We start from the raw sequence: 13,126 nt of genomic DNA on the forward strand, positions 1-13,126 counted from the left end.
GAGTTCTCCATTCTTTTCCATCTTTCGACCAGATCCTTCCCATTGGCTTTTTAAAGATTTATTTATGTTTATTGGAAACACAGATTTACAGAGAGAAGAAGAGCCAAAGAGGAAGATCTAGCCACTTGTTTACTCCCCAAGTGGCCACAATAGCTAGAACTGAGACAATCCAAATCGAGGGGTTGCTCAGGAGCTTCTTTCAGGTCACCAACATGGGTGCAAGGTCCTAAGGCTTTGGGTCATCTTCTATGGCTTTCCCAGGCCACAAGCAGGGAGCTGGATGGGAAATGGAGCAGCCGGGACATGAAACGGCGCCCATATAGGATCCCAATACTTACAAGGGGAAGTTTAGCAACTTGAGCCATCCTGCTGTCCCTCTCCACACCCCAGTTGGCTTTAAAATATGTCAGTTATTGGGCCCGGCACATTAGCCTAGTGGCAAACATTCTCACCCTGCATGTGCTGGGATCCCTTATGGGTGCCAGTTTTAATTCTGGCAGCCCCACTTCCCATCCAGCTACCTGCTTGTGGCCTGGAAAGCAGGAGGATGGCCCAAAGCCTTGGGACCCTGTACCTGCATGGGAGACCTGGAAGAAGTTCCTGGCTCCTGGCTTTGGACTGGCTCAGCTCCAGCCGCTGCAGCCACTTGGGGAGTGAACCATCAGATGGAACATCTTCCTCTCTGGCTCTCCTCTCTATAATTCTAGTGAGACAGCACTGTAAAAGTGGCTGTGCGAGGTCGTCTGAGATGATATGAATAGTAGTGTGGGCAAGATGGTGGTGCCTCAGCCTAAGGTCCAGGGAAAGTGGCTGGATTCAAATCATCAGTTAGGACAAACACACCTATCTTAAGTTTCAGAAGCAATGATAGAATGTAACAGTGCTACAATTTTACATGGGCATGATTACTTGATTAATGTCCACCTTCCCAACTAAATTTTAAGCCTCACAAAGCAAAAGCAGTTAAAATTTTTTCATTAATATATCCCAACAGTTAAGTGCTCATTAAATACAGAGTGAATTAGTGAACTGGGCAGGGGGAACAGAAAGGAATAGTTATTTGGCTCATGCTATGTCTGCTGATGGCCCAAGTCAATCTTTGACGCATCACAGGCCTTCAGTACAAAATAATCAGGTCTGAGTCAAAAGCACACTCGATCTTAAGTAAACAATATGCATTATTCTTGGCACATGTATCACAAAAGTAGAGCCATACCTTCTTTGTTCGTATGAGCTTGTGGTCCCTAAATTCAGTTAACTGAGCCCGCAGTGTCAGATCACTATTAACGAGGAAGGCTTCCCGACACTGCTGGTAAAAATCTTGAAAGGATAGTCCTGTAGAGTTCCAAAGGAGATGAGAATGTAGGTCAGCGTTTAAGATATGGCCACATACATGAGTACCCACAGCAAAGAACGCAAAATGAAAGTGCCACTGGCACGTTAAGGCAGAGCAGCCAGCAAGGGCTGCTAACACAAAGTACCTCTAGAAGAAGCCAAACTACGGGATGCTTAGTTATTGCACATTGTGGCTTTGCTTTTACAGAAAATTAACTGGTCAATACAGTCTATTGGGACAAAATGTGACATAATCCTGTAGAGAGTTTTAAATGGTGAGAATACAGTTGACCTTTAAAGAGGGAATTATTAAAATAAGAAGAAATGAAGAGACACTAAAGTGTTTGTTTAAATAAACACCGTATTTTTTCAGAAAGGAAGAAAATCTTCCAACCTGCCGGAAATGTTTAACTGGCAGACACACACATTCACAGGAAATTTTTAAAGCAGGTCGGGTTTGTCTTCCGACCTGTGCTGGCATTTAACTTGTTCAGCTGTGTAGCTGTAGGGTCACCTGGCAGACACTTACTTAGTGCTATGAAAAACTGCAACGCTATCATCAAAAACATTTCAGAAGGAATTTACAGAGTGAAATAATTTAATACCATAATGTAATATCATAAATATTGGATACCAATGTAAGACGGGTTATCCTGGTTATCGAGTTGATACTTTATTAGCAGCCTGAAAATCCCCCTAAGGAAAAAAAACAAACAGGAATTCAAACCTACAATATTAACATCAAGAAATAACAGTTAATAATAGTAAAACACAAAGAGAATATTGGTTCGTTTACATCACCCTCTCTCCTTTCTCCAAAGGACATTATACGCTTGCCTAGATAGTGGGAAAGGCTTACTTCCTTTTAAGAAAACTAGGAGGACTTTTTCTTTTCCTGATTATAGTTAGTCCTTGCAGAAAAGTTAAAATATATGCTTTCGGGCCCGGTGGCGTGTGGCCTAGCAGCTAAAGTCCTCGCCTTGAACGCACTGGGATCCCATATGGGTGCTGGTTCTAATCCCAGCAGCTCCACTTTCCCATCCAGCTCCCTGCTTGTAGCCTGGGAAAGCAGTGGAGGGTGGCCCAATGCTCTGGGACCCTGCACCCATGTGAGAAACGTGGAGGAAGTTCTTGGCTCCTGGCTTCGGATCGGCACAGCACCGGATGTTGCGGTCACTTGGGGAGTGAATCATCAGACAGAAGATATTCCTATCTCTCCTCCTCTCTGTATATCTGACTTTGTAATATAAAAAAAAGAAGTATATGCTTTCTATAGTGAAAAATATCAATCCCATAACAGTAAGATAATAACCATTAACATTTGTTGTTGAGATCATTTTATATAGGGTGCTATCTCAGATCTTTATAAAATGAAGTGTTGTAGAAATATATGCCTAGGGGCCAATATCTAGTATGGGTTTTGGTTTGTGTCCTGGCTGCTCTACTTCCCATCCAGCTGCCTGCTAATACGCCTTCATATATATGAAGCCAGATTGGAATCAGAGTGGCTGGATGTGAACTAATGCTCCAGAAGGATGCCACTCCTCCAAAATAGTGGCTTCATCCGCTGTGATACACTGCCCTATTGGCATGATTGCACAAAGGGCTCACGGGCATTGGTCACATCTCTGTTGCTTAGCTCTGATCCAATTTCGTGCTAATGGCCTAAAAAAGCAGTGGAAGATGGCCCACTTCCACATGGAAGCGCTGGGGTACTGCACCCAGAGGGGAGAACTGGAGGAATCTTCTGGGTTTTAACTTGGCCCAACTCAGGGCATTGTGGCCATCTGGGGAGTGAACCAGTGATTTAAGATATCTGTCTCTGTCTCTCTCTCTCATTCAGATTCCAAAAACAAATAAAAATCTTTTAGAAATGACCACTTCATAACAAAGTATTGCCATGGACCCCAGAGATGGAGTTTTGTTAAGAATCTTGATCATTCATACTCATACAGATTAAAACATGATACTGAGGTTTGCAGAATGAACTACAAGTGGGGAGTGAATTAGATGGAAGATCTCTCTTTGTCTCTCTTCCTCTCTGTATATCTGACTTTCCAATAAAAATAAATAAACCTTAAAAATAATTGTCCTGCTTTAGACAATAAATGATCCATTTACACCACTGGATTCCACTAAAGCAAATTCCTGGTTGCCAGTGCAGTTTCTAGACACAGAATGAGGTGGTCTATAACTTCAACGATCTTGTGGCTTTGCTTCTGTTTTGTTCTGAGGATGCATTTTTTTTTTCATCTATTATATGGTGTATGGACAAGAGAATAAAGTTGGAAAGAACCAGGTCACCTTGACCAAAGTGTTTCCTCATTACTCTTTTAAGCAAAAGCAATGGTCTTTGCTAATTTCCCCTGCTAAATCTCTTTTTCCCTGCTAAATCTTTAGCAAACAAATATTTTAGCAAACCTGTCCACCTCCCCCCAATAGTTATAATTATATTATGTTTAAATTATGATACAGTATATTCTGGTTTAGGAAAAACTGGTACTTTTTGATACTGTTATTCTTTTTCATGATAAGTTTCGTAGGTATAGGGATTCTACCATCCCTTTCCCAGGGAGAACTGCTTTTTTTTATAATATTCAGTCAGCCCATCTACGAACACAGTGCTTATTTTCATCTTTTTAAACTTAACTTTTTAGTTTCAACAAGGCCTGTTGTTTTGCAACATTTAGTTTTCTTAAATACAGTGCAACTCTAAAATTGTATGTTTTCTGAGAAGGCAAGCTGCTACTAACACCTCTTTCACCGGGCAAATCACGCAATTCAATTTTTGCTGGTTTGTGCTGCATCCAGCTTTTCTTAACTGTCAACAGTTCAGATATGCCTCTTGGTTAGCTGCTAAAAATGCTTTACCAGAGACCAACAGGTATATTAGGGTTGAAATTTTCTAACATTTACTATCCACCTTACTTGTATTGGTCAAATCAGCTATGTGACAGGTTCAGTGTACGATCATAAAATTCAATATGTAATTGAACATTAGCAAGAAATTTAAGTAAATCCACCAGAACTCTGCTTTTACCCATGTTGATCGCTTAGCTTCTCTTATTCATAGATACCACAATCTGTGGAGGAAAAAAACGTTGGCCCTTCTGCGCTATTACTGAGTAGCTTGCCTATTCCATAATCCAGTACTGCTGACTATTATTCCTATTTTTTCTCATTAACTCTTCAACCAATGGGGACTTTTGCATCACAATTAAAACCTCGGGAGTGCATATTTTAAAATGCACAATTCTGTATCTTCATTTTGCCTAGTTTTTAAAGAAACAGGTCTTCATATTTACCTTGCGTTAGGGGTGAGGCTTCGTAAGACATGGGTTAGAGAGCTAAGCGGCAAGGATCCTGACTGCTTAACCAGAAGAGAGTTCTCATAGGAGGTTTCTTCAGTGTAGTGACTGTATGTAGTAGCTTCATACCAGAGCCAGTTATAAAGACTCTGCTTTGCATGATCCCACACTAGAGCACAAGATGAAACAAAAAACAAGAATTACAAGTTACATTCACATTACCAACTACCATGTGCCACCTGCCACAGTGGAGGACAATGAGATAGCATTAAGGAAAACAAATGCTGAAATTTACTGCTTTTGCCACTTCCCCATCTAAATCAGCAACTCAGCATGTAATTTTACTGTGAGTCAACATTTGAATCTTTATTTATACAATGAATGCAAATTATATCGATATATCAAAATTGACAACTTAATGTGTTGTCCCTCCGGATAATCACCAAGTCTCTGATTGAAGGGTGCAAAATAAATATTACAAATATTTTTCCACAAAGAATAGAAAAACACCCAAACAATAATTGTTTTTTCTTTCTCATGTAAATTAAGTATAAAATATACCCTTCTTTATTATCCAAATTTTTATTTCCAGTTATGATGTTCTAAGTCAGACTGGCTACGGCTTTCTTTTGGCAGTTCGTGTTCTTACATATATAATAGGGAAAAAAATACAATGAAAAAACAAACAAGAATTTTGGGAGACTATCCTCAGAAAATGGAGAAAATGTATTTAACTTACTGAGAGGAGCATTGAGATGATCAATAGACGCTATCAGGTATACATTATGCAGAGACGAGAGCTGTCCAATAATTTGCTGGCTCTTGTCTCCTCTCAACATTTGGCTATCCAAATTGTGGATGAGAAGGAAAAGTTCTAAAGAAGAATCTGAAAGGAAATGGAATAATCCAATTATTCTTAAGATTTATTTTATTTTGTATTTGAAAGGCAAAATTATAGAAAGAAGAGAGGGACAGAGGGAAGATTTCATCCTGTAGTCCACTGCAATGGCCAGAGCAAGAACTTGAAGCCAGTAGCCAAGAACTTCTTCCAGGTTTCTTAAGTGGGTGCAGGGTCCCAAGGACTTGGGCCATTCTCTGTTGCTTTTCCGGGTTATAAACAAGGAGCTGCACCAGAAGTGGAGCAACTGGGACTCAGACTGTCACTCATATGGGATGCTAGCATGAGAGAGGAGGCCTAGCCTACTACACCATGGCACCGGTCCCCACTCATTATGTTGAATATTTGTAAAGCTGCAACAATGATTGGAAGGGATATATCAAAGTGGGATGCAATAAGATAACTGCGCTTCAGGCTAAGCAATCTCTCAGGAGATAAGACATTCACTCTTAAAATAGGCAAGACACTGAATTTATCCCAAGAATCAGGAGCCAAAGAAAGCATTTCTAATAAGGCACAGGAATCATAGCAGGATTAGAATATAACAGATTCAGAGTGCACTTATGCACATTGTTTTGTAAAGTAGGAGTGAAAAGAATGTCAAATAAGAAAAAAGTTCTCATTAAGCATTAAGAGATGATACAGAAACCCTGACTGTCACAAAAGCCAAGGCAAGCAACACAGACAGGGAAGAGGTCAAAGGCTCATTATATTTTTACAACGTTGACATTGTAGGATGAAGCTACCGACACCACCATATACAGCAGAGATCAAATTAAGGATTCCAATGGATTTTATAAGGAAATTACAGATGATCATCAAGAATACATTTCAGGGGCCCGGTGTGGTAGCCTAGCGGCTAAAGTCCTCGCCTTGAACGCATTGGGATCCCATACAGGTGCTGGTTCTAATCCTGGCAGCTCTACTTCCCATCCAGCTCCCTGCTTGTGGCCTGGGAAAGCAGTCGAGGACGCCACAAAGCCTTGGGATCCTGCATCCACGTGGGAGATACAGAAGAGATCCTGGCTGCTGGCTCCGGATTGGCACAGCACCGGCCGTTGCTGTCACTTGGAGAATGAATCATCAGACAGAAGATCTCCCTCTCTAACTCTCCTCCTTTCTGTATATCTGACTTTGTAATAAAAATAAATCTTCAAAAAAAAAAGAATACATTTCAGTAGCAAAATAATAATAATAATAATAAAATTACAAAGAAAATAAGGAGACAACTGAGGTTGAAACATGTTTTCAAACACTGAAATCAGATTTCAGCAGCTAAGACACTTCTTGATTTTGGAGGGTCTGTTTCAAATCATGGCTCCTGTGTTTTTCTTTTTTAAAGACTTATTTATGTTTTGTTGGAAAGTCAGATACACAGAGAGGAGAGACAGAGAGGAAAATCTTTTGACCATTGATTGACTCCCCAAGTGGCCGCAAGAAGCCGGAGCTGAGCTGATTCGAAGCAAGCCCTTCTTCCGGGTCTCCCACGCGGGTGCAGGATCCCAAGGCTTTGGGCAGTCCCTGACTGCTTTCCCAGGCCACAGGCAGGGAGCTGGATGGTAAGTGGGGCTGCCGGGATTAGAACCAGCACCCATATGGGATCCCAGCATGTGCAAGGCGAAGACTTAAGCCACTAGGCTATCAGGCCAGGCCCACTCCTGTGTTTCTGATTCAGCTTCCTGTTACTGTGTGCCATGCGAAGCAACAGACGGCTCAAGTATTGAAGTCCTTGCCACCCGCACAGGTAACTCGGACTGGGTTCCAGGTTGCTGACTAACCTCAGCCTGGCCCAGCCTCCTGTGCTAAGGGCACCTGGGAAGGGAACCAGCGGATGGCAAGTCACTTTCTCTGTTTCTGTCTACCTTTCAAATAAAACGAAAAGGAAAAAAAAAAAAAGCTTTTTTTTTAAAAAAAAAATTTTAAAGGCAACTTTAAAATCCGATGAAAACAGAAATAAAATAGTTTCTTTTCTGTAAAATAAAAGCCAAGTGTATTGACAAGTGACTTGAAAAAAATGAGACACTTGGTATATATGACAAAGAACAAGCCTCTTGAAGAACACCAGTAAATGTCTCCTCTGCTAGGGCTGGACGCGCAAGAATCAGTGAAAAATATTCTGAGACGACACACTCCGAAAAACCCCAGGTTCCTTGAATTGTGAGTCTCTGCACTCAATAGTACTTTTTTTTTTTTTTTTAATTTTTATTGGAAAGGCTGATATACAGAGAGAGGAGAGACAGAGAGGAAGATCCTCCATCCGATGATTCACTCCCCAAGTGAGCGCCACGGTCGATACTATGCCGATCCGAAGCCAGGAGCCTCCTTCGGGTCTCCCACATGGGTGCAGGGTCCAGGGTCCCAAAGCTTTGGGCCGTCCTCGACTGCCTTCCCAGGCCACAAGCGGGGAGCTGTATATCTGACTTTGTAATAAAAATAAAATAAATCTTCAAAAAAAAAAAAAGAATACATTTCAGTAGCAAAATAATAATAATAATAATAAAATTACAAAGAAAATAAGGAGGGGCCACCGGGATTAGAACCGGCGCCCAAATGGGATCCCGGGCGTTAAAGGCGAGGACTTCAACCACTGCACCACCGCGCCGGGCCCGAGTCAATAGTGCTTAAACAAACCAAAGTTCCTTTTCAATATTTTAGTTAAGGTAACAAAAAGCAAGCTGTCTATTCTAGTTAAATGAAATTCACTGGAAACTAATACATTGAAACAGGACGAATAAATTCCTTCAGAAAAATCCATATCAGCACTGAGATAAATGGCATTTATTAAGCTCATTCTTTTCTGTGCATACATGCTTATCTTCACCCTAAAACTATAAGGCATCTACTTTATGTTACCTTCTTTAAATCTGTTTATTATCCAGTCTAGCTGATCCAACACACTTCGGAAAGTTCCCACATAGTCAAGAACTTCTTCTGTAATAGAATTCAGGACCTAGATCACAAAAGTGCAACAAGTATTATATTAAGTACAACTTATTCTGTTATACATCTCAGTCTTTTCATAATCTAAGAATTATTTCATATCTTTTTTTTTTTTTTGCAAATTATCAAGTCTTGGGCCCAGCACAGTAGCCTAGTGGCTAAAGTCCTTGCCTTGCACGCGCAGGGATAACATTTGGGTGCTGGTTCTAATCCTGCCAGTCCCGCTTCCCATCCAGCTCCCTGCTTATAATCTGGGAAAGCAGCTCCCGAGGGCCCCAGAGCCTTGCGGCCCTGCACCAATGTGGGAGACACAGAAGAAGCTGGGAGCTCCTGGCTTCGATCAGTGCAGCTCCAGTTATAGCAGTTGCTTTAGGGAGTGAATCAATGGACAGAAGATCTCTGTTTCTCCTCCTCTCTGTATATCTGACTTTTCAATTAAAAAAAAAAACTTTATAAAAAAATCCTTAAACTTACTGAAGTGTATCTAATTCATTTTTTCCCCCATAAGGTATGGTTGAAACGAAATGGAAGAATAGCAAAGACAAGAATGGACAACAAAAGCATTTAGGAAAAGCCTGTAACAACATGAGGAAAATTATAGATTTATCAAAAGAAACAAATACACTTTAACAATACTAGAAACTATCCACAAACATCATTGACACTTTAAGAATACTAGGATTGGGTGTCATGGTGCAGGCTAAACATCTGGTCAGGACACTCACATCCCATTTCAGAATGTTGATCTGAGTCACAGCTACTCTGCTTCTTTTTTTTTTCCCCCACATGGCTCAGTGTTGCAGATGAGGTTTTTTTATTATTATTATTTTTTGTATAAAGTTAGTTTTTATGACTACATGGTTGATCAGGGTGGGAAGGATTGAAATTTAGGGAAAACTGGGTGAACTCACTGCTTCCCAATTGGCTAGTTCTTGTTGTTTCTGGGGGAACGGGGATGACGGAGGGGGAAGGCACTCACGACTTTCTGCACATCCCAGAGCTACTCTGCTCTCACCCAGCCTGACGCTAATGTGAGCAGGAAAGCAGCAGGCGACAGTCCAAGGGACTAATGGGGGATCCCTGGATGGAATTCTGGACTTCCGGCTTCACACTGGCCCACTGCTTCCTGCTGCAGGCATCCGAGACTAAATCAGAGGATGGAAGTTATAGTGATCACTTTGCCTTTCAAATCAATTAATTCATTCAGCTTCCTGCTACTGTGCATCCTTCCTTGGGAGAAAGCCAATGATGGCTCAAACATTGGTGTCCCTGACAACCAGCTAGGAGACCAGACCTGGACTGAGTTCTTAGCTCCTGGCTTAGCCTGGCTGTTTTGGGTCTTTGAGAAAACAAGGAATGGAAGGTATTTCTCAAATAAATCAATCTGTCAATCTCTCTCTGATTCCAAAAAAATGAAAATGATTTTAAAGAAAACTAATAGTCCAAAGGAGAAAGAAAACAAACAAAAAATTAAAACTAAAAGCCAATATTTGAGAGTCAGAAGTAGCATCTTTCTCGTTAGTGTGCAGTATGGATTGGCCAAGGATGTGTATTTGTAAAGTTACTCTCTTTATCATTTTCAACACTTACTGATTTCACAGTGATTCCAGGAAAGAAGCCATTGATGACAACATGAACAGAATCTTGCAGCATGGTGGTTCGAAACCTTTCTAGTAAATCTCTCTTAGAACCCAAACCATAAAGGACAATGTTGAATCCGAGTCTGTCAAAAAGATAATATTCATGAAATTAAAGCTCAATACCTTTTAATAACATCTTTAAATCAACCAATTCTGGGTTAAGTTCATAAGGAATAGGAAAAACCAGGCTAGCGAAACAATAAAATTATTGGTTTCTAAATTTATACAAAGGTATAATTTTATTATTGAAACAACAAGGTTCAGTTGCTTTCTCTCCAGCTTCTGTTGCCTTTCAAGTGACAGATGCCGAACAGGCAAGAGAGACCACGGCCAGCCGAGAAAAGCTACTCAAAATGTTTCACAGGTTGAGGTAGAGTTTAAATTGGAATGGCAAAAGGTGACAGAGGTCTTGTTAAACCACATTAAGGTGCTCATTAGGTTTTCTTCCAAGGACAGGGAGCACTTAAATAACTGATCAGGTGGTAAAGGCAACGTTTTTAACAGCAAGACTGCCGAGGAGCAAAAATTGCCAAAAATAAAGAATTTGAATTAGCTGACATGGAGGAAGATTGAAGGTGTCAAGAGTTTTAAGGAAGTTCAAATCAACAGGACTTGGAGATCGATTAGATGTGCGGGATATGGGGAAAGGGAGAGATTTTCTGCCACAGACACCGATAGGAACGAGGAGGGTACAAGGGGCAGGTGGGAATGATGGTTTCACTGAGTTCCATTTTACATACGCTGAATTATTTAAGGGAAACTTCTAATATACATTCAGATATTCATGTTTGCTGCTGAGGAGATGGTTCTAGGTTGGAGAAAACACTTATGGGAGTCATTCACATACACAAAGCAACTGAAGGCAACAGAGTGAATGAGTTCACCCAGTACACCAAGAAGCAGGGCTTAAGCTAAACCACAGTTCCATGATTGTTCACAGAGGTCAATCAAACAGTATTCATGTAATCATCTCATGCAGTGTAAGATACCCTAGAAATACAACATCCACACCTCCCTGCTGCAATGGGCAAGAATATCAAGACCAGAGCAATAGACACAGGCAACGAGATTTATAGAACTCAGAGTTACATTCATGTTGCCAACCATGAGGTCTATGCTGGGAAGCAAACAAACTGGCAGAGAGGATGACAGTGATGAGCTCTACATTTACATTGCAATGAATCATAGTTACTGAAGAACAAGCTGAGGTCACTGCAATAAAGATAATCATTATTTTTCTAACATAACTCTTGGACATAGTATAGGCAAAGAAAACCAGCATCAACTAGGGGCAATTATAATGATTTCTATCTCTTTACTGCTTAGATCTTTCTTCTTATCCACCCAAGTGACAACATAACTGTGCATGTATATTCACATCATCATACATTGTAAGCATATTTTCAATGTTACGGTCCTTTTTAATACAAGTAAAAAGGTAAATTTAAAAAAATCTTTGATTTTAATCACTCTTCCAACTCAATCTACTTTCCAACTTGATGGAAATTTAAAATTTAACCAAAGCTTTTGAAAAATGATAAATCTGAAAAAACATTCTAAGAAATAATTCTAAATTGGGTCCAGCGCAGTACTAGCAGCTGAAGTTCTCGCCTTGCACACACTGGGATCCCATATGGGCACTAGTTCTAATCCTAGAAGCCCCACTTCCCATCCAGGTCCCTGCTTGTGACCTGGCAAGGCAGTCGAGGATGGCACAAGGACTTGGGACCCTGCACCCACATGGGAGACCCGGAAGATCTGGGCTTCTGGCTTCAGATTGGCTCAGCTTCAGCTGTTGCGGCAGCTTGGGGAATGGATCACTGAATGAAAGATCTTCTCTATCTCTCCTGTATATCTGACTTTCCAAAGAAAATAACATAAATCTTTAAATAAATAAATAAATAATCCTAAATTGGTAAAATGTATTTAGACTAAGTCTGCTCATGAAATTGAAAGACTCTAGTACATGCACACAGTATTACATTAAAAGAAAATAAGCATAGGAACAGATTGTGGCACAGTATGCTATCCACAGGCTGCGACACCAGCCCAGAGCAGAGCACGTGAGGCGCCAGTTCAAGCCCCAGCTGCTCTGCTATCAGTTCAGCTCTGCTCATGAGCCTGGGAAAGCAGTGGAAGAAGGCCCAAGTACTTGGCTCTGGGCCACCCACATGGGAGACCTGGATGCAGTTCTGGGTTCCTGACCTCTGCCCTGCCCAGCCGCAGACAATGCAGCCGATGGGGAATAAACCAGCAGAACCCTCTTTTTCAAAGAAATAAAATAAAACGCTATCAAAACAAAATAAACTAAAACAGAAGCAAAAAGCAAAAACAAAAACAAAACACAAAAAAACACATTATTTCAAGAATTTTGCTGTGGAAAACTTGATGAAAATATAATTGGTGTATCTTTTAATCTTGACAAGTTAGGTTTACAAATATTTGTGAGTAATAGCAAAGAAGTGGTACTTATTTTACCAAGAGCTATCAAGTTTGATAAACTCAATGCACAAATTTCTGAACACCTGTATAACTTCGGAGAAGCCATTTAATGAAATTTCATTTCTATACATAAGTCATAACATTGGGAAAGTATTTGTTTTCTATTTATTTATATGCTAAACATTTTGAGTTCTCTATGAAAGAAAACTAAGTGCTAAATTACTTGGATTTAAACACATAAATACATATTTTCACTTACTGTAAAAGTACTTACTGTAACTGCAGCATCCACTTATGAAACAGATTTTCATATTGTTGATTTAGTTGTTTAAGTTCAGCAGGAAAGGAAGGAGGAACCTTGCTCAATAACTGACGCAAACTTTGCTTTAAAAAAAAGAACAGAGGTAAAATAATCATTCCCATACATGTACATCAATTGAAACTGACACTGTTCCCTTAGAGGTTGATGTGAGAAGAGCCAGCAGTACAAATATTTAATCAGGTTTGGCAAATAGTACATCAACTGATTATACATAACACTCTGAAAATCATTCAAAAATTTG

At 40.3% G+C, this 13,126-nt stretch overlaps 1 protein-coding gene across 2 annotated transcripts in view; it reads right to left on the minus strand.

The window, feature by feature from the left end:
* The window catches only part of ORC2 (origin recognition complex subunit 2), a 39,935-nt gene that overhangs the window by 2,300 nt on the left and 24,509 nt on the right, over positions 1–13,126 (minus strand). Inside the window, exons 11-17 of one of the 2 annotated variants that reach the window (XM_040971964.1) lie at positions 12,838–12,947; positions 10,072–10,204; positions 8,395–8,491; positions 5,383–5,529; positions 4,641–4,812; positions 1,970–2,031; positions 1,217–1,335 (exon numbers count right to left, since the gene is read on the minus strand). In XM_040971964.1, coding sequence (XP_040827898.1) covers positions 1,217–1,335; positions 1,970–2,031; positions 4,641–4,812; positions 5,383–5,529; positions 8,395–8,491; positions 10,072–10,204; positions 12,838–12,947 — 840 coding nt within the window. Of the gene's footprint in view, positions 1–1,216; positions 1,336–1,940; positions 2,032–4,640; positions 4,813–5,382; positions 5,530–8,394; positions 8,492–10,071; positions 10,205–12,837; positions 12,948–13,126 lie in introns of those variants that run through there. The other variant, XM_040971965.1, reaches the window with a different exon arrangement.

The sequence above is a fragment of the Ochotona curzoniae genome, unplaced genomic scaffold (assembly GCF_017591425.1).
Source record: "Ochotona curzoniae isolate NIBS_2020 unplaced genomic scaffold, NIBS_Ocur_1.0 contig_2210, whole genome shotgun sequence".
Taxonomy (NCBI): Eukaryota; Metazoa; Chordata; class Mammalia; order Lagomorpha; family Ochotonidae; genus Ochotona; species Ochotona curzoniae.